At 42.0% G+C, this 27,722-nt stretch overlaps 1 protein-coding gene across 1 annotated transcript; it reads left to right on the top strand.

Annotated features, from left to right (window-relative positions):
* LOC110336497 (vomeronasal type-2 receptor 26-like) lies at positions 1 to 23,485 on the top strand. Its single transcript, XM_021219085.1, has 5 exons — positions 1 to 285; positions 14,489 to 15,286; positions 17,235 to 17,444; positions 20,000 to 20,123; positions 22,581 to 23,485. Exons 1-5 carry the CDS (start codon positions 1 to 3, stop codon positions 23,483 to 23,485), a joined length of 2,322 nt encoding a protein of 773 aa, XP_021074744.1.
* The last annotated feature ends 4,237 nt before the right edge of the window (positions 23,486 to 27,722 follow it).

Below are 27,722 nucleotides of genomic sequence, written 5' to 3'. Positions count from 1 at the left end.
ATGTGGGGCTACCGGGTGGCCCAGAGTTTTGTCTTTGCCATTGAGGAGATTAATAGGAGTGCTCACTTGTTGCCCAATTTGACACTGGGATTCTCCATTCGAAACTCTGGGGACTCAGTGCATGGAGCCCTCTATGAGACAATGGGCTTTCTCACAGGGCAGGAGGAGCCCATCCCCAACTACACATGCCAGCATGGCTCTCCTCAGGCTGCCTTGGTTGGGGACACACGGTCATCCCTGTCTGTCTCCATGGCCAGACTTCTGGGGCTGTACAAGTTTCCCCAGGTGAGTTTCACAAAGCCTTATTCTTTAGTGAATGTGGTGTAGTCCCTTAATGATGATGGCAATGGTCACAGCAGTGAGCAGCTCTGCTGAGGAGCCAGCTTCCCTGAATATTCTCCATGTCCAACATGGTTCTCTCTTTCATGTATCAACAGTTTAGAGAGAAACATTATCCCTATGCATTGTCCAGAAAACTGAGGAAATGTCTTTTTTATTATTTAAAAATACTTTAATAGATTTATTTATTTTTAATTGTGTGAGTATTTTGCCTTCGTGTATATATATGTACCACATGGGTACCTGGTACTCATGGAAATCAGAAGTGCGCACTGGATTCCCTAGAACTGAAGTTACATATGACTTTTAACGGTCACAAGGGTGCTGTGATTTGAACCTTTGAACCCAGGTTTTCTGAAAGAGCAGCAAGTAGTCATAACCACTCACCTGTTTCTCCAACACTTTGTTTTTATTAATAATAATAATAATAATAATAATTATATGAGAGAGGAGAGAGAGAGAGAGAGAGAGAGAGAGAGAGAGAGAGAGAGAGAGAGAGAGAAGAGAGAGAGAAGAGAGAATGAATGTGTATGTGTGTATACTCCACACTAGTGCCATTGTGCTTTTTTGGATGTCAGAAGACAACATTTGGGAGTCAGGTTTTCTTCTCATACTATGTTGGTTCTGGGAATCAAACTCAGGTTTGTAGGCTTGGTGGTGTAATTGTTTCTGTTTGGATGAAAGGGACTCTGGGGACTCAGATGCCCAGGAACCATGCAGCTCTGAAGGGAGAAGGCATCCCAATGCAGGGCATTCTGAGAGCCCAGGAACAACCTCGGAGGTGGGACAGTGTCCCAAGGGAAGGGCATCCTGTGATATAGGAGCCCAAGAACCTCCAGGAGATCCCAGAACCCACACAGCTCTGAGAGGAATCCTTCTCAGCAGAGGTGGTGTGGCTCCTAGTGGAGGGTACCCTAGCTGAGCTGAGGAGCTGAGGAGCCTCAGCTCCACCCTGTTTCTTCCCTTCTCTTCTTTGTTCCTTGTCTTCTTCCAAAGAGAGAGTCACACCAGGCAGCATAGCTCATGAAAGAGATCTGTCAGAGGGTCAGGGAGAGGGGGGATGAATTCAGGAGTGGCTGCCTCTGCTCCCAAGTGTAGATAGCAGGGAATCAAACAAAGAGCAGATGTCATACAGACTTTCTTAGGGGCCAGAGCTTTGCAGGGCAGAAATTTCCAGATTGAGGACTGGAGGGATTTCAGTTCCTGAGCTTACGGAGCTCAGAGATTGGTGTTTTCTTGTTTAGTGATTGGCAGTTTTTTGTGGGAAGCTCAGGGACTTATGGGTTTTCCTGTTCAGGGATTGGTGACTTTTTTTCACCCTTGCTCCTGCCATCTTGAGAACTTCTGTGGCAGCATCTTTTTTTTTTTTTTAAATTATTTATTTGTTATTTTATTTATTTCCGTTTCAAATGTTGTCCTCCTTCCCAGTTTTCCCTCAGCAAACCCATTATCTCATCTCTCCTTCCCCTTGCCTCTATGAGGGTGCCCCCCACTTCCACCCTACTGCCCTAGCATTCCCCTACACTAGGGCATTGAGCCTACACAGGACCAAGGGCCTCCCCTTCCATTGATGCCAGATTAGGCAGTCCTCTGCTACTGGAGCCATGGGTCCTCCATGTGAACTCTTTGGCGGTTTAATCCCTGGGAGCTCTGGTGGGGGTGGGGTGGGGCGGGGGGTGGGTCTGGTTAGTTGATATTGTTCTTCCTATCCCCTTCTGCTCCTTCAGTCCTTCCCCTAGCACTTTTATTGAGGTCCCCATGCTCAGTCTGATGGTTGGCTACAAGCATCTGCATCTGTATTGGTCAGGATCTGGCAGAGCCTCTCAGGAGGCAGCTGTATCAGGCTCCTGTCAGCAAGCACTTCTTGGCATCAGCAGTAGTGTCTGGGTTTGGTTTCTGCAGATGGGATGGATCCCTATGTGAGGTGGTCTCTGGATGGCCTTTCGTTCAGACTCTGCTCCATTTGTCCTTGAATTTCCTTTAGACAGGAACAAATTTGGGTTAATATTTTTGAGATGGGTGGGTGGCCCTATCCCTCATGCCTAACTTCTGGTTATGGTCTCTACAGGTTCTCTTTCCCCTTTGTTGGGTATTTCAGCTAATGTCATCCCTGTTGGTCCTGGGAGCCTCTTGCTTTCCTTGGCATCTGGGACTTTCACGTGGCTACCTCCAGTTCCCCATCTCCCACTGCTATACACCCCCAGTCAATTTCCTGACCCTCTGTGTCTCCTCCCATCTCCTCTCCCCATCTCCTCCCACACCTGATCTTGCTCCCTTTCCCCCACTCCTCTCTCCCTCCTAGGTCACTTTCTCTCTCATGATTATTTTGTTCCCCCTTCTAAGTAGGACTGAAACAACCACACTTTGGTCTTTTTTCTTGATATTCATATGATCTGTGAGTTGGAGAAGGCACCATGAGGTGCAAAGAAGGTATATTTTGTTTTAGGGTGAAATGCTCTATAAATATCTGTTAAGTCAATTTTATTTATTTATTTATTTATTTATTTATTGTTTTTTTCGGGACAGGGTTTCTCTGTGTAGCCCTGGCTGTCCTGGAACTCACTCTGTAGACCAGGCTGGCCTAGAACTCAGAAATCCGCCTGCCTCTGCCTCCCAAGTGCTGGGATTAAAGGCTTGCACTACCACGCCCGGCTCTGTTAAGTCAATTTTGCTCATAACTTCTGTTAGTTTCACTGTGTCTCTGTTTAGTTTCTGTTTCCATGATCTGGCCATTGGTGAGAATGGGGTGTTGAGGGCTCCCACTATTATTGTGTGAGGACCAATGTATGCTTTGAGCTTTAGTAAAGTTTCTTTTACAAATGCAGGTGCCCTTGCATTTGGGGTACAGACGTTCAGAATTGAGAGTTCATCTTGGTGGATGTTTCCTTTGATGAATATGTAGTGTCCTTCCTATTTTCTTTGATAACCTTTGGTTGAAAGTCTATTTTATTGGATATTAGAATGGTTACTCCAGCTTGTTTCTTGGGACAGTTTACTTGGAAAAATTTTTTTCCATCCTTTTACTCTGAGGTAGTGTTTGTCTTTATCACTGACTTGTGTTTCCTATATGCAGCATATATATATGTTTACATATTTAGTCTGTTAGCCTATGTCTTTATATTGGGGAACTGAGTCCATTGATGTTGAGAGATATTAAGGACCAATAATTGTTGCTTCCTGTTATTTTTGTTGTTAGTGGTGGAATTATGTTTGTGTGGTTCTCTTTTGGGATTGTTGTGAGATAATTTCTTGCTTTTTATTGGGTGTAGCTTCCCTCCCAGGGTTGGAGTTTTCCTTCTATTATCCATTGTAGGCCTGAATTTGTGGAAAGATATTGTTTAAATTTGGTTTTGTCATGGAAGATCTTTGTTTCTCCGTCTATGGTAATTGAGAGTTTTGCTGGCTATAGTAGCTTGGGATAGCATTTTTGTTCTTTTAGGGTCTGTATGACATCTGCTCAAGATTTTCTGGCTTTTAGAGTCTCTGTTGAGAAGTCTGGTATAATTCTGATAGATCTGCCTTTATATGTTACTTGACCTTTTTCCCTTACTGCTTTTAATATTCTTTGTTCTGTGCATTTGGTGTTTAGATTTTTTTTTAACCTGTAACATTTTTTATTGGCTATTTTCTTTATTTGCATTTCAAATGTTTTCCCCTTTCAGGACTTCCCTTTGGAAACCCCCTATCCCATCCCACTTGTCCCAGCCTCTATGAGGGTGCTCCCCCACCCACCCACTCCCGTCTTCCCACCTTAGCATTCCCCTACACTGGGGCATCGAACACCCTCAGGCCCAAGGGCTTCCCCTCCCATGATACCAGATAAGGCAATCCTCTATCTCATATGCAGCTGGAGCCATGGGTCCCTCCATGTGTATTCTTTGGTTGTCTGTCCAGTCCCTGGGAGTTCCGGGGGGGGGGAGTCTGGCCTATTGACACCATTTGCTCCATCCATGGGGTTGCAAACCCCTTCAGCTCCTTCAGTCCTTTCTCTAATTCCTCCACTGGGATCCCATGCTCAGTCCAGTGGTTGGGCTGCTAGCACCTGCCTCTGTATTTGTCAGGCTCTGGCAGAGCCTCTCAGGAGACAGCCATATCAGGCTCCTGTCAGAAAGCACTTCCTGTCATCCACAATAGTGTCCAGGTTTGGTGACTGTGTATGGAATGGGTCCTTAGGTGGGGAAGTCCTGGATGGCCTTTCCTTCAGTCTCTGCCTCACACTTTGTCTCTGTATCTCTTCCCATGGGTATTTTGTTCCCCCTTCTAAGAAGGAGTGAAGTATCCACACTTTGGTCTTCCTTCTTCTTGAGCTTCATGTGGTCTATGGATTGTGTCTTGGGTATTCCGAGCTTCTGGGTTAATATCCACTTATCAGTGACTGCATACCATATGTGTTCTTTTTGTGATTGTGTTACCTCATTCAGGATGATATTTTCTAGTTCCATCCATTTGCCTAAGAATTTCATGAATTCATTGTTTTTAATAGCTGAGTAGTACTCCACTGTGTAAATGTACCACATTTTCTGTATCCATTCCTTTGTTGAGGGACATCTGGGTTCTTTTCAGCTTCTGGCTATTATAAATAAGGCTGTTATGAACATAGTGGAACATGTGTTGTCATTACATGTTGGAGCATCTTCTGGGTATATGCCCAGGAGTGGTATAGGTGGGTACTCAGGTAGTACTATGTCCAGTTTTCTGAGGAAGCACCAAACTGATTTCCAGAGTGGTTGTACCAGCTTGCAGTCTCACCAGCAATTGAGGAGTGTTCCTCTTTCTCTACATCCTCACCAGCATCGGCTGTCACCTGAGGTTTTGATCTTAGCCATTCTGACTGGTGTGAGATGGAATCTCAGGGTTGTTTTGACTTGCATATCCTTGAAGACTAAGGATGTTGAACATTTCTTTAAGAGCTTCTCAGCCATTTGAGATTCCTCTGTTGTGAAATCTCGGTTTAGTTCTATACCCCATTTTTTGATTGGGTTGTTTGGTTTTTTTTTGGTGGTTAGCTTCTTGAGTTCTTTATATATTTTGGATATTAGCCCTCTATTGGATGTGGGGCTAGTGAAGTTTTTTTCCCAATCTGTAAGTTGCCGATTTGTGTTATCAACTATGTCTTTTGCCTTACAGAAGCTTTCCAGTTTCATGAGGTCCCATTTATCAATTCCCGATCTTAGAACATGAGCCATTGAAATTCTGTTTAGGAAATTTCCCCCTGTGCCAATGAGTTCAAGGCTCTTTCTATTAGATTTTATTAAATCTATTAGACTTTCTCTTCAATTAGATTCAGTGTATTTGGTTTTATTTTGAGGGCCTTGATCCACTTGGACTTGAGCTTTGTACAAGGTGACAAATATTGGTCTATTTTCGTTTTTCTACATACCAGCACCATTTAATGAAAGTGCTTTCTTTTTTTCATTGTTTATTTTTGGTGTCTTTGTCAAAGATCAAGTGACCTTAAGTGTGTGGTTTTATTTCTACGTCTTCAATTCTATTCCATTGATCAATGTGTCTGTCCCTGTACCAATACCATGCAGTTTTTATCACTGTTGCTCTGTAGTAAAGCTTGAAGTCAGGGATGATGATTCCCCCAGCTGTTCTTTTATTGTTAAGAATTGTTTTCACTATTCTGGGTTTTTTGTTTTTGTTTGTGTGTGTGTGTGTGTGTGTGTGTGTGTTTTTCCTTTCCAGATGAATTTGAGAATGTGCTTTCCATGTCTTTGAAGAATTGTGTTGGGATTTTGATGGGGATTGCATTGAATNTATAGATTACCTTTGGTAGGATGGCCATTTTTACTATGTTAATTCTGCCAATCCATGAGCATGGGAGATCTCTCCATTTTCTGAGATCTTCTTCGATTTCTTTCTTGAGAGACTTGAAGTTACTGTCATACAGATCTTTCACTTGTTTGGTTAGAGTTAGCCCAAGATATTTTACAGTATTTGTGGTTATTGTGAAGGGAGTTGTTTCCCTAATTTCTTTCTCAGCCTATTTATCATTTGTATAAAGGAAGGCTACTGGTTTATTTGAGTTAATTTTGTATCCAGCCACTTTGCTGAAGTTGTTTATCATCTGGAGAAGTTCTCTGGTAGAGTTTTTGGGGTCGCTTATATATACTACCATCTCATATGCAAGTGATAACTTTCTTTCTTTCTTTCTTTCTTTCTTTTTTTTCCTTTTCTTTTTCTTTTTTCTTTCTTTCTTTTTTTTTTTTTTTTTTTTTTTTTTTTTTTTTTTTTTTGAGACAGGGTTTCTCTGTGTAGCTCTGGCTGTCCTGGAACTCATTTTGTAGACCAGGCTGGCCCAGAACTCATTGATCCACCTGCCTCTGCCTCCCAAGTGCTGGGATTAAAGGCATATGCCACCACTGCCTGGCTAATACCTTTATTTCTTATTTGCCAATTTGTATCCTCTTTTTTGTCGTCTTATTGTTCTAGCTAGCACTTTGAGTACGATATTGAATAGATATGGGGAGAGTGGGCATCCTTGTATTGTTCCCGGTTTTCAGTGAGATTGCTTCTAGTATGTCTCCATTTAATTTGATATTGGCTGTTGGTTTGCAGTAAATTGTTTTTATTGTTTAGGTATGGACCTTGAATTCCTGTTTTCTCCAATACTTTTTACATGAAGAGGTGTTGTATTTTGTCAAAAGCTTTTTCTGCATCTAAGGAGATGATCATGTGATTTTTTTCTTTGAGTTTTTTTTATATAGTGGATTGCATTCATGGATTTTCGTATTTAAAACCAACCTTGTGGCCAGGTGGTGGTGGCGCATGCCTTTAATTCCAGCACTTGGGAGGCAGAGGCAGGCAATTTCTGAATTCGAGGCCAGCCTGGTCTACAGAGTGAGTTCCAGGACAGCCAGGGCTATACAGAGAAACCCTGTCTCGAAAAACCAAACCAAACCAAACCTAACCAAACCAACCAACAAACAAACAAACAAGCAAACAAAACCAACCTTGCATCCCTGGGTGGGATGGATCCTACTTGATTATGGTAAATGATGGTTTTCATGTGCTTTTGGATTCATTTTACAATTGAGTAGTTTTGCATTGATATTAATAAGCGAGATTGGTCTGAAGTTCTCTTTTTTTGGCTGGGTTCTTGTGTAGTTTAGGTATCAGAGTAATTGTGGTTTCATAGAACGAGTTAGGTAGTGTTCCTTCTCTTTCTATTTTATTAAATAGTTTGAGGAAAATTGGTATCAGGTCTTCTTTGAAGGTCTGGTAGATTTCTTCACTAAATCCATCTGGCCCTAGCCTTTTTTGGGTTGGGATAAACAACTTCAGCAAAGTGGCTGGATACAAAATTAACTCAAAAAAATCAGTAGCCTTCCTTTATACAAATAAATGATAAATAGGCTGAGAAAGAAATAGGGAAACAACTCCCTTCACAATAACCACAAATACTGTAAAATATCTTGGGCTAACTCTAACCAAACAAGTGAAAGATCTGTATGACAGTAACTTCAAGTCTCTCAAGAAAGAAATCAAAGAAGATCTCAGAAAATGTAGAGATCTCCCATGCTCATGGATTGGCAGAATTAACATAGTAAAAATGGCCATTCTACCAAAGGCAATCCATAGATTCAATGCAATCCCCATCAAAATCCCAACACAATTCTTCGAAGACATGGAAAGAGCAATTCTCAAATTCATCTGGACAGGAAACAAACAAACAAACAGACAAAAAACCCCAAAACCCAGAATAGTGAAAACAATTCTTAACAATAAAAGAACAGCTGGGGGAATCATCATCCCTGACCTCAAGCTTTACTACAGAGCAAAAGTGATAAAAACTACATGGTATTGGTACAGGGACAGACACATTGATCAGTAGAATCAAATTGATGATCCAGAAATAAAACCACACACTTAAGGTCACTTGATCTTTGATAAAGACGCCAAACATATACAATGGGAAAAAAAGCATCCTCAACAAATGGTGCTGGTATTACCGACTGTTGATATGTAGAAAAATGAAAATAGACCAATATTTGTCACCTTGTACAAAACTGAAGTCCAATTTGATCAAGACCTCAACATAAAACCAAATACACTGAATCCTATTGAAGAAAAAGTGGGAGTCTTGAACTCATTGGCACAGGGGGAAATTACCTAAATAGAACTCCAATGGCTCATGCTCTAAGATCAAGAATTAATAAATGGGACCTCATGAAACTGGAAAGATTCTGTAAGGCAAAAGACATTGCCATTAGTGCATTTCTTTCTTTAGGTTATGGAAGTTTTCTTCTATAATTTTGTTGAAAATGTTTGCTGTCCCTTTGAGCTCTCTTCTATTCCTAGTATTCTTAGGTTTGGTCTTTTCATTGTGTCCTGGATTTTCTGGATATTGTGGGTTAGGAGCTTTTTGCATTTTGCATTTTCTTTTCTGTGTCAATGTTTGCCGTGGTATCTTCTGTACCTAGATTCTTTCTTCTATCTCTCTTTTTTTAAAAAATTATTTTATTAGATATTTTCTTCATTTACATTTCAAATGCTATCCTGAATGTTCCCTATACCCTCCCCCCACCCTGCTCCCCTACCCACTCACTCCCACTTCTTGGCCCTGGCATTCCCCTCTATGGGGTATATAAAGTTTGCAAGACCAAGGGGCCTCTCTTCCCAGCGATGGCTGAATATACCATCTTCTGCTACATATGCAGCTAGAGACAGGAGCTCAGGGGGTACTGGTTAGTTTATAATGTTGTTTCTCCTATAGGGTTGCAGACCCCTTCAGCTCCTTGGGTACTTTCTCTAGCTCCTCCATTGGGGGCCCTGTGTTCCATCCAATAACTGACTGTGAGCATCCACTTCTGTGCTTGTCAGGCACTGGCATAGCCTCACAAGAGGCTGCTATATCAGGGTCCCTTTAAACACAAGAAAAGCAAAAAGAAGGAAGACCAACGGGTGGATACTTCATTCCTCCTTAGACTAGGGAACAAAATGCTCTTCTGTCTCTTGTATTCTGTTGGTGATGCTTGCATCTCTCACTCTTGATCTCTTTCCTAGGTTTTCTGTCTCCACAGTTGTCTCCCTTTGTGCTTTCTTTATTGTTCCTATTTCCATTTTAAGATCCTGGATGGTTTTGTTCAATTCCTTTACCTGTTTGGTTGTATTTTCCTGTATTTCTTTAAGGGATTTCTGTGATTCCTCTTTAAGGTATATCACTTGTTCATCTGTGTTCTCCTGTATTTCTTTTTCTTTTTTTTTCTTTTTCAAGACAGGGTTTCTCTGTGTATCCCTGGCTGTTCTGGAACTTACTCTGTAGAGCAGGCTCACCTCAACCTCAGAGAGCTACCTGCCTCTGCCTCCCAAGTACTGGGGTTAAAGGCATGCGCCACTTCTGCCTGACATCTCCTGTATTTCTTTAAGGGACTGATTTATGTCCTTCTTAAATTCCTCTATCATCATCATGATGTGGGATTTTAGATCAGAATCTCACTTTTCAGGTGTGTTGATGTACCCAGGGCTTGTTGTGGTAGGAGAAGTGGGTTCTGATGATGCCAAGTAGCCTTGGTTTCTGTTGCTTATGTTCTTGCCCTTGCCTCTCTGTTTATCTCTGATGTTAGCTGGCCTTCCTGTGTTTGACTGGAGTCTGTTCCTTCTGTGAGCCTGTGAGCCTAGGTGTGTCAGCACTACTAGGTTCCAGCTGTCTCTGGGTGTGATTGGGGTGGGAAGGGCTGAAGCACAGTGTTGCTCCTGGGCACAGATTTGGACCAGAAGGATCTTGTCCCTGGCTGGGTGGAGGTTCCTTTGTACTCTGATTTCTGGGCAGGTCCCAGTTAAGCCAGATATTGGGGTTGTAGTGGTGGACTCACTTGTGAACCTGAGTGTGACAGAATTCCTGGGGATCAAGCTGTCTTTGGGTATGATTGGGGTGTGGAAGGCTGTAGCACAGGGTCCAATCCTCCGTGGCAGCATCTTTTGGAGACCTTAGGCTGGGGCAGGAAGGACGAGTGGACTGCCACTTTGATGACTCTTACAGTGGTTCCCTTTACCTAAGGAGCTGTCTTTGTAGCTTACATAGGAAAAAAAAAACTTACCAGTAAGCTGGTTTAGGTATAAGAACTTGAGCTGAGATTTGAGTCTAGGCAATTGAAGTCATGCCACTAGTTTCTTTCTGCCCCATTGATGTTCCCTAAAACGTAGCCATCACTGTCTTTCCCATAAAGGTGCCTATCTCTCACAATCATCTCTTCAGTTCATAGTTTTAACAGGTGACTTGAGGATAATTTTATCCATTTAAGCTTAGCAATTCACTGGCTTTTTATCTTAGAATGTTTTTACAGGTGACTTGAGAACATTTTCATCTTCCTGCAAAGAGACATCTCCTTTAAGCCAGTTGGCCACTTCATCCCACTATCCTTACCCTGAGGCAAGCTCTAATCTACTTTCTGCCTCTGTGGATCTGCCTTTTCTGGTCATTTCATATGAATGGACTCATACCTGGGCTGACTTCTTTCATTGAGTCTACTTTTAACATTTATCCATGTTGTAGTATGTACCAACATTTTACTCATCAGCAATTATTGTTAAGTGATACAGCTCTGAAGGGAATGTTGTCCTGGCAGAGCCAAGGCATACCACAAAGTCATAGTGCATGACAAACTGCACACAGGAGATTTACTGGGAGGGAAGAACCTAGGAGGGTGGTTGCCTCTGCTCAGGTGAGAAGCAGATTACTGAGCAGATGTGTTTTATATAGTGTTTCTCAGAGACAGAGCCTTGCAGGGTAGAGCTTTCCAGGGTGGGGATTGCTGGGTTTTCAAGTCTAGAGCTGGGAGTTTCCAGAGTAGTTGTTCATCCTCCTGTCTCCACTTCCAGACTGCTGCACTACAGGAGCACCAAAGATCAGACTCAGGGTTTATAGGAAGTAAACCTTTGGGTTTTCAAGTCCCCAACTAGTAGGATTTCAAGTCCTGGGTTTGGGGTTTTCAGTCTGAGGGGCAGGGGATGGGTCCATCTCTTAGGGCAGTAAGAGTGTTCTGTGTTGCTGCTGCAGGTCCTCAGAGGAGGGTCTGAGCAACTCATGTGCCTCGAGGGCTTACAATTGTATTCCTTTGTCCCAGAGGTTGTGAAAATGACATATATAAGGGGTGAGAGACTCAATACATCTCACTGGGCAGAGCTTCAAAGATCTGATCCCTTTACAAATCTCCCAGTCACTTTCCATGGGGTTTATAAAAATGCCACCCCATGAATCCATTAAAGGATTAACCCTTTGAGTAGGTCAGGGCTCCCTGGATATAATTACTTCCCAGAAGCCCATCTGCTGGAAACCAAGTTCCCAACATGTTAACCTTCTGGCAACATCTCAGATTCAAATCACAACAGTCATTGCAAGGGCTGCATGTGACTCAGTTTGCAAGGCACTAGCCTACTTCCTATAAACCCTGAGTCTGATCTTTGGTGTTCCTGTAGTGCAGCAGTCTGGAAGTGGAGACAGGAGGATCAATGTACACTGCTCTCCGCAGCTATATAGTGAAATGGAGGCCAACGATGAGATACCCCCCAATCTCTCTCTCTCTCTCTCTCTCTCTCCCTCTCTCCCTCTCTCCCTCTCTCCCTCTCTCCCTCTCCCTCCCCCCTCTTGTTTTATGTTCATGTAAGCATTTGCATGGAGGTTTTGATTTAAATCCACTTGTTTTAAACTAAGGTCTATACATTTGAGTAAATTCCAGTCTCTTTGAATATCTCACATTCAAAGTTTTCCTTCTTCCTGTAGGGGCTTTCTCCTTTCCTCTGAAACTGAGACCATGTAATTCTCAGAATTGTATAGAAGGTCATATCTATAAACACTTGAAGGTAGATTCTCACTAAAGCATTTCTGAGGTGTCTGTAAGCTATGTAACTTTTTTTGAGACAGAATCTTACCTTAAAGGCTCATCTAGTTTAGAACTCACTATATAGATCAGGCTGGCCTTGGAATGACAGCAATATTCTCTTGCTGCAGGTGCTGCATCACAGGTGTATTTCATCATGCCTGAATCCAAGGCATGTTTATTTCTATCTTTTGTAATTCTGGCATAGTTAATATATATGTCTGAATGCATGAATGAATGTGTGTATTTGTGTGTTTGTTTGTGTGTGTGTTCACATGTGTGTATGTGTCCATGTGCTGGTGGCTTCCTTTATCACTCCCCTCATGTCCCTTGAGTCAAGATATCTTCCTGAATATAAGACCCATGTTTTCTTGGCTATTCTGGAAGATAGAAAGCTCCACCCAGCCTCCTGTGTGTATCCCTCTTAGAACTGAAGTTATTGTCATGAAAGGGATGCCCAACTAGTTCTATGAGTACTAGGATCTGAGCTCCTATCCTTATGATTTTGCAGCAAGTGCTTTTGGTCATCATGATATCTTTATAAACACTCAAATTTATGCATATTTAAATGAGCAGAACTTCATTTTTCTCCTCTGTACATGATGATATGCCCCAAAAACAAACTTTGTTTTTGTTTTTTTGCAGGTGTGTGTGTGTGTGTGTGTGTGTGTGTATGTTCATGCATCATCTCTCTGTGTAGCCCAAGCTGCCCCTGAATTCTTGATCCTCTTTCCTCAGATTCCTGAGTGCTATGCACTAAGATACCCAGAACAGAAACATGATATATAGAACATTTTAAAAGATCTTCTTGCTTTCCAACTTGTATGGATGCAAGATAAGTTTCAGTTAAATTTGAATTTTGGGGACTGGAGAAACGGCTCAGGGTGAAGAGCACTGCCTATTCCTGCAGAGGAACTAAGTTCAATTCACAATACCCTCATGGTGTATCATATTCATATGTAACCCTATTTCCAGCAATATGATTCCCTCTTCTGTCCTCCAAGGGCAATAGACACACATATGGTGCATAGTCATATATACAGGTAAAACACTCATCCATGAATAATAATAAAAATTTGCGGTTCAGAGAAACAATGAATTGAATTGTTTTTACACTGAGTTTATAACAATATTTCTATTAAAATATAGTTTGTTTTTAATTAGTAATGTGTATTTCATGGGACAAACATATACATAAAAATGATTATTGTTCATATGTAGTTCAAACTTAACTGAATATCTTCTGTGTTACTGTATAGCCTGGCAAGACAGGATGCATCGAAATCTAGTCAGCCTTATCTCTCCACATGAAGCAACTAGATGCTAGGGCCTTTATGTTAGTTCACCATCACCTTTACACATCCTGTAGTTGCAGGAGAAGGGTTTTGCACTCATACCCTGAGGACAAACACCCCCATTCTGTGCCTCTCAAAACAAAACAAGCAAAACAAAACCTCACAGATATAGAACCCATTTGTCATTATATCCAAGAACTTTATGTTTTGAGAACATACTACCATCTTTTCCTCAACAGGCTGACAAATCAGACTCATATTTCTCTCAAACCTGGAAAAATCACGCAATGGGGATCTGGTAAAAGCTCATAATTTAATGGTTCATAGCAGGGGCAGCAAGATGGCTTGTTGGGTAAAGGTGCTTACTTCCAAGCTGGATGGCTTGAGTTTGAATCTTTGGAACCCACCTGTGGAGGAAAACCAGCCTCCACAATGCGTCTTCCGTACACATGCATCATCATAGACAGACAGGCAGAGAGACACATGCAAATTTTCTAAAGAAAACGTAACACTTTTGTGCAAAGCAGAGAGTCAGACCAAGCCAAGCTGAGATGCAGGAAGGAAATATGAGGGGTCAGGGCAGATCGATGCTGAGAGGAGGACGAATTAAGTTAGGGTTCTGGGCTTCCTTGTAGAAGCCACAGAGCAGTCTGGGATGATGAGTGAGTGAGTGCCACAGCGGCTTGGTAGAACCAGTACAATTCCCAAAGCATAATGCTCAAGTCCTTTCATAAAAATATTTATATTTTATATTATATACATTTGTGTGCATGTAGATATGAGTCTGTGAGTTTATGCAACAGGTGAGGTAGGAAGCCAAGAGCAGGTGTCAGATTTCCTGGGGCTGAAGTTACAGGCAGTTGTGAGCCGCCTGATATGTGTGTTAGAAATTGAACTTGGGTCTTCTACAAGAAGAACAAGGTCTTGAACTGCTTTCCAGCCCCATCCTTCTGACATTCAAACAAGACCATTAGCTTGCTCTTGAGTCCTGGATTTCATCTACTCTCATATTGCCTGGCTCTTCCTTGACAGGTCAGTTACTCATCTTCACTACCCAGCCTGAGTGACAAGATCCAGTTTCCATCCTTCATTCGAACCCTGACTAGTGACCTCACATCCTCCCGTGCAGTTACCCAGCTGATAATTCACTTTCAGTGGTCCTGGGTGATCATACTGGCCCATGATGATGACTTTGGGCAGCAGGCCAGNTCTCTGGCCANTCAGNNGCTNANNNCAGCTGGTGTGTGCATTGAGTATCACCTTCATGTCCCTTCCCATCAGTCCTTGGGGAAGATTGAAGAGACTGTCCAGAAGATGCAGAAATGTACAGCCAGAGTTGTTCTGGTTTTTCTAAGCAATGCTAATTTCCAGCTCATCTTGTATGGCTTACTGGCTGTCCCTGTCTCAGGACAGGTGTGGGTCAGCAAAGGCACTCTGCACATGGCACTTGCCCTGACCATTCCAGGCATTTCCCAGGTGTTGCAAGGCACATTTGGCCTTCTGTATCACAGCAGCAGGGCTATTGGCTTCCCTGAGTTCCTTGCTCACCTGCGTCCCAGCCAGACCCCAGAAGACATGTTTATAAAGAAGTTCTGGGAGTTCACCTTTGATTGTATGTGGCCCAACCAGAACAGCACAGTGACAGAGGGTGTCCAGGTCTGCTCAGGAAACGAGAGTCTGAAAAACAAGCCACATCCTTTCCCAGAAGTGAGTAAAATTGATGCTGCTTACACAGCTGTCTACAGCATTGCTCATGCCCTACATGATATGATATCCTATGAGCACCAGGATGGGAAAGGTACAAACTCCCAGGACTTGCAGCCCTGGCAGGTGAGAGAGGCATGTGTGGAGTGGGTGATTCAGGGATGGTCAGAGAGCAGGTCTAATACCTCTGACAAAGGTATTAGAGGTGTAGCAGAGTGTTTCCTTCAGCAAGGATTTGTTATCCTTGAACTGAGGGGCATCTTAGCTTTGAACAAGAGGTCTATACTGTGTGTGTGACCTCAGGTGTGTCCAGCTCCTGTGGGATTGCTTGCCTTAGCAAATCAGGATGCCTCATAAAATTAATATTTCAAGCAACAGCAAATGGATTTTTAACACCTCAATTTGGAGCTTTCCTTAACAGTAGATTTTTTTTTCGAGACAGAATTTCTCTGTGTAGCCTTGGCTGTCCTGGAACTCATTCTGTAGACCAGGCTGGCCTGGAACTCAGAAATCTCGCTGCCTCTGCCTCCCAAGTGCTGGGATCAAAGGCGTATGCCACCACTGCCTGGCGATAAATTTTAGTATAGGCATGCTGCAAATAAGAATTTCAAATCTATTTCAAATATTGTTTATATATTTTTCGTTAACTGGGTATGTGGCACATGTGTGTAGGCATGCTGGCTTATATGGTATAGGATGTGTACACATTTATAGTCCTACCCACAATGGCCAGTGCATTAATCACTGAGCTGACTTCCATGTCCTGATCTCATTTTCTATTTATTAGTATTATTTGATAATTTCATATATTTATATAATGCTATTTGTTCATATTGGCCCCAACTCATCTCTCTATGAAATGTATGTATGTATTTATGTATGTATGCATGTATATATGTATACATCTGTCTGTCTGTCTATCTGTATCTTCTGCAGTATACTCAGGGTAGACACATTAAGGTTGGTGGCCTAGAAGGGTTTGTTTTAATTACCTCCATTCAGGTGATATGAGTCTATACTCTGTGCCTGGTGAAGATGTATATAGTTTTCAACCAGGTGGAGAGTGATAGCTGTTGGCATTTTGGCTGAGAGTAACTAATTAGAAATTTCATGGGGCCTGGCTTAGTGCCCCATGCCTGTCATCCTAGAACATATACCTGAGGCAAGAAAATTGGGTTCATGCCCAACTTGGACTACATAGCCAGATGTGGTCACAAAATGAACATATATGAGTGTGGTGGTTACTGTGTATGGAATCTATAAAGATGAATGAGTGAGGAGTAAGTCAATGGTCAAAGAAGGCCTGGGAAGTTCTCTCTGTTAGGAATTATCTGAGTTCCAAACAGGATGAGAAGTCTCACCATGAGAAGTGTTAGACTACAGATGGCAAAGACAGCATGTGTCAATACACTAGAATTGAGACAAATAAGAAGAGCCGTATAGGTAAGACCAAAGGCATGTGGCAGATTGGTCAGAGTGATTGGAAGGTTTAGGTGGGCTGGAGCCAGTTTGTGGAAGCCTTGCTAGGGTTTGGAGTCTAAAGAGTATGATAGGAAGTTTAAGACAGTAGTGCACAGCCAAATAAGACCCCGGAACCAGCATAACATTGTGATGTTTTGGGTTTAATTTTAAGGTTGGTGAGATGGCTCAGTGGGTAGAGGCAGTTGGCCTCAAGCATAATTCCCGTGTCCCACATGGCAGCAAGAGAGAATATTCCTGAGAGTTGTTCTCTAAAATTGCCAATGTCTGTGAAATACACACACACACACACACACACACACACACACACACACACACAGAGTAATATACATATAGTAACTCAATAACACACAGATACATACACAATGTATTAAGTTAAAATTGTCTGGATTAATTATGGAATAAATTTCAATTATTACTTCAGGAAAGCTAGAACATTTTTGTGAATCTCTGAAAACATTACAGATCTTTCTGTTCCCTATTTCTAATGGGGCCAGTTTTTGGTTGAAGTGGCTCTGTAGCACCACAGAGGCCCTTTGAACAAGACCCTGGACAGTTCCTGGACAGTCTTCAATATTTCCTTTCTTTTCCTCAGCTGCTTCATGTCCTCAGAAAGGTGCACTTCAAGACTCCTGATGGAAGCGAGATTATGTTTGATGCCAATGGAGATTTGGTGACAAAATTTGACATTTTTCAAGGGCAGAAGACCCCCGATGGTGTATTTCACTTGGTCTATGTTGGCTTGATAGACCCTCAAGCCTCTTCAGGGAACAAAATGATGGTCCAATTGAAGCAGGATCTCCAAGTGAGTTCCCTGAATGCAGAGATAACTCTTGTCCTAGTGTGTTAAAGCTTAGGGAAATTCTATGTCCAAGGGTAATCATGTCTAATTGTGCATAAAGTGAATGTGGCTCTGGATTGGGCCAGTGAATTTTAACTGACTATGCTTTTTACCTTATAAGAGACCTTTATCTGAATAATACTCACTCACCAGTAAAAAACATATATATATATATATATATATATATATATATATATATATATATATATATATATATATATGTATATATACACATATCTCAGAGCTGGGGTTGGAGAGATGTCTCAGTGGATAAAAGTGTTTGCTATGCAAACACAAGGTCTAGACTTTAGATCTCCAGAACATTTGTAAAGGTAACTGGGCAGTGTAGCCCACCTGTGATTTCATTCCTGGAAGGTGGAGTAAATGAGATGCTTAAAGCGAGTTAACTAGTAAGCCTAGCCATGTCAGTTATCCCTGGGTTTTACTTTGAGTCTCAATGTGCATAGTGGAAAAGCAATGGAGGATGATTCCCGACATTATCCTTGGGCCTCCACATGTACTCATACATACATGCACATGATCCCACATGGATGTAAAAGCACACGTACACATATTAGCATCATAACCCTTGTGTAAAATGGTGAGAAAGAACATGCTAGATTCCCAATTTAGAATCTGTACCTGGTGGTGTTTTGAGATTATTACTTTTGTCTGTGTTCCGGGCCTGCTCTGTGAAGCAGAAGATAGTAGGCATGTGTGGTGGAAGAGGCCTGCCAATTCATGGGGCCCAGTGAGTGGGAGGTGGGTCTATAGATAAATAGTTTAACATGTTACATCTTACCAGTGCATGGCCCCCAAGACTCACTTCTTCCAGTTAGGACCTATATCCTATTTCTACTCTCTACAACAGTTCATCAAATTATGAATTCACCGAGGAATCAATCCACTGATTAGGTAAGATGCATCAAGATCCAGTGATTCTTTGAAATCCACCATCTGTCAACCTTCAGTTCAACACTCAAAACTTTGGGAGACATTGGATGTTCAAGCACCAATGTTTACTAAGAAAATGATCATCTGTTTTGAGATAGGCATGTCTGTGTGTGCAGTGTGGTGCATAGAAATGCCTCAGCTTCCTCTCCTGTTAGTAGACAAAGAGCTCTGTTCTCTGTAACTTTGTTTACCTTAGATCCGGTGGCATCTTCAGTTTCCTTAAGGTTTCTACAGGAGAATGATGTTCCCATTCTTGGATTTGTCAAGCATAAAAAACACTTGGTAAATGTTCAGAGGATTCTTTTGAAGTACTTTTTTTTAAAAAATATTTATTTATTTATTATGTAAGTACACTGTAGCTGTCTTCAGACACTCCAGAAGAGGGTGTCAGATCTTGTTACGGATGGTTATGAGCCACCATGTGGTTGCTGGGATTTGAACTCCAGACCTTCGGAAGAGCAGTCGGGTGCTCTTACCCACTGAGCCATCCCACCAGCCTGAAGTACTTTTTAATGGTCATGATTTGAGGAGTATTTTTTACTCCCTTATGTTGTGGCAGAGATCTCAGGATTCTACACTCCCATCTTGATAATCCTTGCAAAGAGATGGAGGTGTGCTAAGAAACACTAGGTCAGCTTTTGCAGGTCTCCCATATGTTAGAAGACCACTCACTATACTGTGAAAGTGTGTGTATGTGTGTGTGAAAGGAGTGGGTACCTACAAATTTTCTCTTTCTGAAGCTTTAGTATTAGAGTTTAAGCAAAAACAACAGGACAGTCAAACTATAAATCTCAGCAGATTCACAAAGGAGGGAGATGGGAAGGAGGAAGAAAGAGAGCCATGTCTTCTGAGTTAGGCATGGAGGCCAGCAAGCAGCCTCAAGACTGCAGGGAGCTTCAGAGAAAGAAAATGTCGAGAGTATCAAAGGAAGCATGCCCAGGTTATTGGCTATATCCAAAAGAAAGAAAAAAGAGAATAAAGACCCAATGGTGGTTTTCTGAGTAACTGGGACAAGCAGGCTGACTTGACAGAAGGGCACGGCAGTGCTTCTGTAATGTCTGACCATATTACAACTGTTTTCTTTCATTTTGCATGTGTGGGCACTTTGTTTCCATGGATATTTGTGTATTATGTGTGCACCTTGTGTCTATAAAAGTCAGAAGAGGGAACTGGATCCTTTGGAACTTGAGTTACAGTCTGAGGTGCTCTGTGATTGCTGGGAATTGATCCCTGCTTCTCTGGATCAGCAGCATTTACTCCTGACAGCTGAACCTTTACCTTCAATTATTGATGTAGGAGCCATAGAGAGACTGGAAAGACAGCATGTCACAGTGTTCAGCTAAGTTTTTGAAGCATATAGCCAAGGAAACTTGTATTTAGCTCTTTCTCTAATACATGCAATGGTGCCTCTATAGTCTGGCATCACTTTGGACAGAAATGTTTTCTGAAAGGCCTTTCATCTAGTGGGTCAAGAGAAAACTGTTCTGTTCTGCCTCCTTAGGGTGAGGTCAAACACCTGTATCCCTGGAGAGTCACTGGTGACACTATGCCCCTTGTTTTACTAGGTGCCTACCTCTGTTTGCAGTGAAAGCTGCCTTCCAGGGTTCAGCCAAGTGCCCAGACTGGGAGCCCCCCACTGCTGTTTTGACTGCAGCCCATGCCCCGAGGGACAGTTTGCAGACCAAAGAGGTAAGGGCTTATGGACCTGGAATCTGAGGGATCCACAGGGTCCCTGTGAGCCTCCTGTATTTCTCTGTTGTCTTAGTTACTTATTTTTTACTGCTGTGAAGAGACACCATGACCAAGGCAGCTTCTAAAAGAAAAGGATTGATTTGGGGGCTTACTTAGAGTTTCAGAGTCCATCAGCATGATAGGAAACATGGTGGCAGCCAGGCAGCAATGGCACTAGAGCAGTAGATGAGAACTTACTTTCTAATCCAGAGGCAGCAGGCAGGTAGTGATGTGGAGAGTGAGTATTGTATGGAATTTTTGAACCCTCAAAGACCACAGTCAGAAATACACCTCCTCTAAGATGGCTGTACTTCTTAATCCATCTGCTACAGTCTACTGACTAGGAACTAAACATTCAAATATATGAGCCATCAGGACAATTCTCATATACTGAGATGAAATGCACCACACCCATATACTGAGATGTTACACGGTCTCTACTTTCCTGTGAACTTTTGGTAGTAATACCATTGATAATGCTGCTCTTATAATTGTTTTTAGCTAAGTGTTTTATTGAGACAGACAAGTGCATGTACCATAATTGTGCAGCCTAATGAATTGTACACTAGCAAACACTGCATACCCTTTGGGCCCTGAAACACGGCATCACAGGGTAGTAGTGGTACAGGCCTTGAATCCAAGCATCGGGAGTCAGAGGCTAGCCGATCTTTATAAGTGAGTTTGAAAGTAGCCTATTCTACAGAGTAAATCCCAGAATAGCTAAGGCTAAACAGAAAAATGAAAAAAAAAAAAAGAAAAAGAAACATGGCATAAGTTATTTCTATAAGCTTCTACTTATCTCATAAAAATACCCTGACTTCTATGTGGACTGATGAATTTCACTTGTGTTTTTACCCTCTTATAAGAGGAATTTATGGTGGATGTTCTTCTGCAACTTTCTTCTTTCACTGTATCAGTTAGATGCATCTCAGAGGTTGAATGGCAACAGATCACCAAATTCTGGGCTCTTTTTCTATAGAACTTACTCCTTTACATGCTGAAATCGGGAAATGCATAGTCAAGTTGCCATCAGGGTTTGTTTTGGTGTGTGTGTGTGTGTGTGTGTGTGTGTGTGTGTGTGTGTGTCCTCTTCTTGGTTTGTTGTTTAGTTTTGAGACAAGGTTTTACTAGGCAGCTTTGGCTGGCATGTATCTCACCTTTTGACCAGGCTGATGATGAACTGAAAGTTTTCTTCCTCTGCTTCTTAAGTGCTGAGATTAAATCATGCACAACCATACTCTGCTCCAATTCACCCTTCCCATTAGAATATCAGTCCTGTTGGAACTAGAGTCTACCCTTGAGACCTCATTTAATGTTGTTTACATCATCTCCAGTTTACTCACCCCAAAATATTGAGCAATCTCATTTTGAGATGCTTAGGGACAAAACTTCAACAAATAAATTTTGGGGGCAGAATTCACTCTTAAACATTTGTTAATGTGTTCATTTACTGATGCACTTGGAGAAAAAAATGAAGCATTAAAAGCTCACATAATTGAAGTGGTGAGTGTAGTCATCTCTGTGATCTCTAGGTTCAGTGAGAGATCCTGTCTCAACAACTAAGGTGAAGAGGGTCTAGAAAGATGGTTTCGCAGTTAGGAGCACCCACATACTGGTTCACTGGTTCATACTGGTTCATACTGGTTCAATCATGTGTAACTCCAGTTTCAGGGGATCTGATGCCATCTTCTGACTTCTGAAGGTACCATCAATATGTATGGACAAAACACTCAACAAATAAATTAAATAGACAAAAAAAGTTGTTGAGCCTTGTGAAATGGGTTCAAGCACTTGCTGTCAGCTTTGACAACCTCAGTTCAGCTCCTGAGACCCACAAGGGGGAAGGAGAGGATCAAATTTCTGAAAGTTGTTATGACCTTTGAGTACATACTATGGCATGTCTGAACCTACACACATGCATACACACACCAAAATGTATAAATTTGATAATAAACATAAGCTTTGGAAAATGAGAAAAAATATCTGATGATAACCTATGATCTCCACATGCATGTGCATCCAACACACATACATGTATGTACATGCAAACATGCACATACACAAGCTCATATAAGTTAAGAATAGTGGGGCAGTGTTATAATTACAGCACTTAAGAGGGTGAGGAAGGAGGATGAGGAATTCTAGGTAATCTGCTACTCACCTACTTCAAGGCCAGCCTGAATTACAGGAGACATTGATTTAAGACACAAAATCACCACATGAAACATATGTAGAGTGTGCACTTTCTTTGTGCACCTCTAATATTATCCATTCCAGCCTGGGCCACCAAGAATAATTCATAAATATATTACTTGATGGAGAGGCTGCAGAGAAGTTAATGCTTTGGATAACTTCCTTCAGAGCTAGTGTAGTTCCAATAGTGTTACAGAAATGGTGTCATTGTGTCTCCAATAGATATGAAGAGATGTCTTCTGTGTCCCAAGGAGCAGTACTCGAGCCATACCAGAGACCATTGCCTGCCCAGGACAGAGATCTTCCTGGCCTTTGAGGAACCACTGGGTTTCACATTGACTTTGGTGGCACTCTTGCTGGCTGGTCTGGCTGTCCTGGTTCTTGGAGTATTCCTGAAGCACCGGGATACACCTGTGGTCAGGGCCAACAACAGAACTCTCAGCTACTTCCTCCTGATCTCTCTTTCTTTGTGTGCCCTGTGTGCCTTGCTCTTCCTTGGGAGACCCACTGTCACCACCTGCCTCCTCCGTCAGACCACATTTGCTGTGGTGTTCACAGTGGCTGTCTCCTCTGTTCTGGCCAAGACTCTCACTGTGGTCCTGGCCTTCAGAGTCACCAGACCACGAAGTAGGATCCAGATATGTCTGAACCCTGGTGCTTCAACTTCAGTGGTCTTCATTGCTTCCTTAATACAGGTTGTTCTTTGTGGGGTGTGGTTGGGCACCTTCCCACCATTTCCAGACAAGGATATGACCTCAGAGCCCCAGCACATTGTCATCCAATGCCAAGAAGGTTCTGGTGCCACCTTCTTCTGTGTGCTGGGTTACTTGGGTTTCCTGGCAGGGGGTACCTTCTCTGTGGCTTTTCTAGCTAGAGGCCTACCAGATGTCTTCAATGAGACCAAGTTTCTCACCTTCAGCATGTTGCTCTTCTGTAGTGTCTGGACAGCCTTCCTTCCCCTGTACCATAGTGCCCGGGGAAAGTCCACTGTGGCTGTAGAGATCTTCTCCATCCTGGCCTCCACTGCTGGGCTTCTGGGTGGCATATTTATCCCCAAGTGCTACATCATCTTACTGAAACCTGAGAAGAACACTCCTTCCTGGCTAAGGCAAGGTCACTGCGTATAGCAGGATAGGCAGAGTTAGATGCTCCACAGAAGGTATTAGTCCTCAGGGGTTTCACCAGGAGTAAGTGCTTGATTTTGACTCATTGTTTCTTTGTGTATCAAAAAGTATTTAAAGGGCAGATCAAGATTCAAGTAAGATATTTAGGACAAAACAAAAGTGACTGTTATGTTTAGAGTGGACATATAGATGGTCACTGACTGTTCTGTTCATATGTATTGCGGAAACTCATCACAGTTAAGAAACTTGGAGAGGGGAGCTCAGAAGATAGCACAATGGGCAAACATCCTTGCCAGTAATCATGGCAACTTGGGTGAGTTACCCAAGACTCACATGATGGATGTAGTGAAGTGACATCACTAATTTGGGCTTTGAACTCTGCCTGATTAACCACAAACATTAATCACATCCATATACACAAAGTATCAGGGCAAAGGTGGGAAAATTGTCATGAAGTGATGATGATGATGATGATGTCAAGGGTTGTTGAACATGTGCACAACTGACAGGCAGATTGTTGATCTGTCTTTTTTATTTTGAAAGGAGCAGTGCTGGGAGTTCAACCTTTCATTGACAGTTTCTTCACTGACTTACCATATGATTTATCAATCTCACTCTTAGATATATACCCAAAAAAAATAAATTATGTGTGTAATGCCTGTGAATCTTCAGAGAAGCATTATTTATATAGTAAAAGTTGAAATAATCTAGATGTTTATCAGTTGATGAATGGTATGGCTTACTCAATGATTAGGGCATTTTTTTTGTAAATAAGAAATAAACAGATCTTGGACACAAACTCTGCAGCCAGTCCCATAACACCCAGAGGAAGCTCTACTCCCAGGTGCTCTAACACACCCAAGATCATAGGATCAGAAGTGAGGAGGACACAATATCTGTCCCAACACTGCCAGCAGTAACTGGGACCAGTGGGATACAGGAACACAGGAACCCTGCCTGACCAGTGGCAATGGGTTCTTTCTGGTCTGAGCCGGAGCCCTGAACAGACCTTGGGTGTGAACTCTGCAGTCAGTCCCACAATATACAGAGGAAGCTCCCATCCCAGGTGCTCTAACACACCCAGGATCCCAGGAGCCTGTCACACCAAGATCTCAGGGTCCCAGAGGCAGCTTGACTCCTAGGAACTCTGACACACCCAGGATCTCAGGATTACAGGATCCTAGAATCACAGGATCACAGAGACAGCGGAACTCTGAGGAGTTCTGACATAACCAGGATCACAGAAAGGACAGGCTCCAGTCAGATATAGTGAGGGCAGGTAGCACTAGTGATAACCAGATGGCAGGAGGCAAGCATAAGAACATAAGCAACAGAAACCAAGGTTACTTGGCATCACCAGAAGCCAATTCTCCCACTGCAGCAAGTCCTGGATACACCATCACACTCTAAAAGCAAATTAGTATCTAAAATCACTTCTCATGATGATGATAGAGGACTTTAAGAAGGACATAAATAACTTACTTAAAGAAATACATGAGAACACAGGTAAACAGCTAGAAGGCCTTAAAGAGGAAACACAAAAATCCCTTAAAGAATAACAGGAAAACACAACCAAACAGGTGATGGAATTGAACAAAACCATCCAAAATCTAAAAATGAAAATAGAAACAATAAAGAAATCACAAAGGGAGACAACTATGGAGATAGATAACCTAGGAAAGACACCAGGAGTCATAGATGCATCACCAACAGAATACAAGAGATAGATGAGAGAATCTCAGGGGCAGAAGATACCATAGAAAACATTGATACAATAGTCAAAGAAAATACAAAAGGTAAACAACTCCTAACCCCCAAAATTCAGGACACAATGAGAAGACCAAACCTAAGGATAATAGGTATAGAAGAGAGTGAAGATTCCCAACTTAAAGGGCCAGTAAATATCTTCAACAAAATTGTAGAAGAAAACTTCTCTAACCTAAAGAAAGAGATGCCATGAATTTACAAGAAGCCTACAGAACTCCAAACAGACTAGACCAGAAAAAATTTCTCCCATCATATAATAATCAAAACACCAAACACACTAAACAAAGACAGAATATTAAAAGCCGTAAGGGAAAAAAAAATCAAGTGACATATAAAGGCAGACCTATCAGAATTACAGCAGACTTTTCACTAGAGACTAGGAAAGCTAGAAAATCCTGGGCAGATGTCATTCTGACCTTAAGAGATCACAAATGCCAGTCCAAGCTACTATACCCAGCAAAACTCTTAATTACCATAGACAGAGAAAACAAGATATTTTATGACAAAACCAAATTTACACAATATCTTTCTATAAATCCAGTCCTACAAAGGATAATAGATGGAAGATACCAACACAAGGAGGGAAACTACACCCTAGAAAAAAGCATGAAAGTAGTATTTCAGCAAACCCAAAAGAAGATAGTCATGCAAACAGAATCCCACCTCTAACAAAAATAACAGGAAATAATAATCACTTTTTCTTAATATCTCTTAACATCAGTGGACTCAACTCCTCAATAAAAAGACATAGACTAACAGACTGCATACATAAACAGGACCCAGCATTTTGCTGCATACAGAAAATGCACCTCAGTGACAAAGACAGACACTACCTCAGAGTAAAAGGTTGGAAAACAATTTTCCAAGCAAATGGTCCCAAGAAAGAAGCTGGAGTAGCCATTCTAATATTGAACAAAATCAACTTTAAACTAAATAAGATACACAACTATGATTTATATGAGAAGAAACTTGATTTAGCAAGAGATACATAGTTATAACAAATAAATATGTTTAAGAAAAAGCCAAGAAGGATGGGATCTACATGAACACAGTATCAGTAACATAGCCAACCTGAAAAAATGAAAACAGAACCAAGTATTCCAGAGTATTCACCTCAATATGTTAAATGACCCCTCCACAAAAATGGTGTTCAAGTGGAAAAGACATGATATCAATCTGCATTTAGGAGCAGCAGATTCTAGTCAAAACATTCCAGGTCTCATGTAATTTTGGAAACCTGAGTATATAATGTCCTCCAAGACTTTTGCAGTCCTGGGATGGAATGTGGGCAGTCAAGTTACGCATGCTTCCCAAGCTAATTTGGAATATCTATGGTATCTACTCTGGAAGTAAACATGTTAGAGTTTCTTTGTCAGATTCTGAAAATCTAAAGAAGAAAACCAAATAGCAACATCACACAACAATCTGTAGTTATCAATTACACAAGATTTTCAGAGCACTCATAAAGATTACATTAGTTTATCCTCCAACTCCTTCACCCTTTCTAAGATAATCATATATAGCAAATACCCATTCTATGGTTGAATACATTAAGACTCAAAGAATTTAAGAGGGAGTTCTGAGATTCCTAACTGGAAGAAGAGGACAAATGGGTACAATGGAGGATTGAAAGTATGACTGACTTAAACATCATTGATACAATAGAAACAGATGTATAAAAGTTGGGGTCTTAGACAGATGCACTTAGCTCTTAAAACAACCAGAATGCATAGAAACAAAAACTTATGTAGGACTAACTGGCTATTCTGGGTCTTTTGTTGTTCCATATCGATTTGAGGATTTTCTTTCTATTTATGTGAAGAATGAGATGAGGATGTTGATTGTGATTTCATTGAATCAGTAAATTGTTTGGTAGGTGTGGGAACTAAATGGGGCAGGGGAAGAGAGGGGAGGGAGGATAGCCCATGTCTGGCCAGAGCTCCTCCTATGCTCTGGGCAGGCAGACAAGGGAGGGCTGCTAGATGCTTTCCACTCAGCCCTGGTTGGGCATCTAAGCCATTGACCCCACTTGGCGGAGGGTGGACAAGTAGCAGCCCCTGACCAGGGGCCCCAGGGTGACACCTTGTAACCCCAGGGTTATGGGAGAGAGGGCTGAGGGAGAGAGATTCCCACACAGGTGAGTAAGGGCAGTGGGCTTTGATGAATAGGGACAGTCTACGGTTTTAGAGCTTTACTATAGAAAGGCAGGGAGAAAGGAGAGAAGGAGAGAGAGAGAGAGAGAGAGAGAGAGAGAGAGAGAGAGAGAGAGGAGAGAGAGGGAGGGAGGGAGAGAGAGGAAAGAGAGACTGGCCATGGCCAAGAGGAGGGAATGGGGAGAGAGAGAGAGAGAGAGAAAGAGGAAAGGCTGGCTAGAGAGTAAGAAAGAGAGAGGAAGAGGGAGGAAGAGAGTGAGAGGAGAGGAGAGGCCAAGGAGAGAGAGAGAGAGAGAGAGAGAGAGAGAGAGAGAGAGAGA

The sequence above is a fragment of the Mus pahari genome, chromosome 19 (assembly GCF_900095145.1).
Source record: "Mus pahari chromosome 19, PAHARI_EIJ_v1.1, whole genome shotgun sequence".
Lineage (NCBI taxonomy): Eukaryota > Metazoa > Chordata > Mammalia > Rodentia > Muridae > Mus > Mus pahari.
The sequence above is the reverse complement of the archived record's forward strand: the minus strand, read 5'-3'. Positions and strand labels throughout refer to the sequence as shown.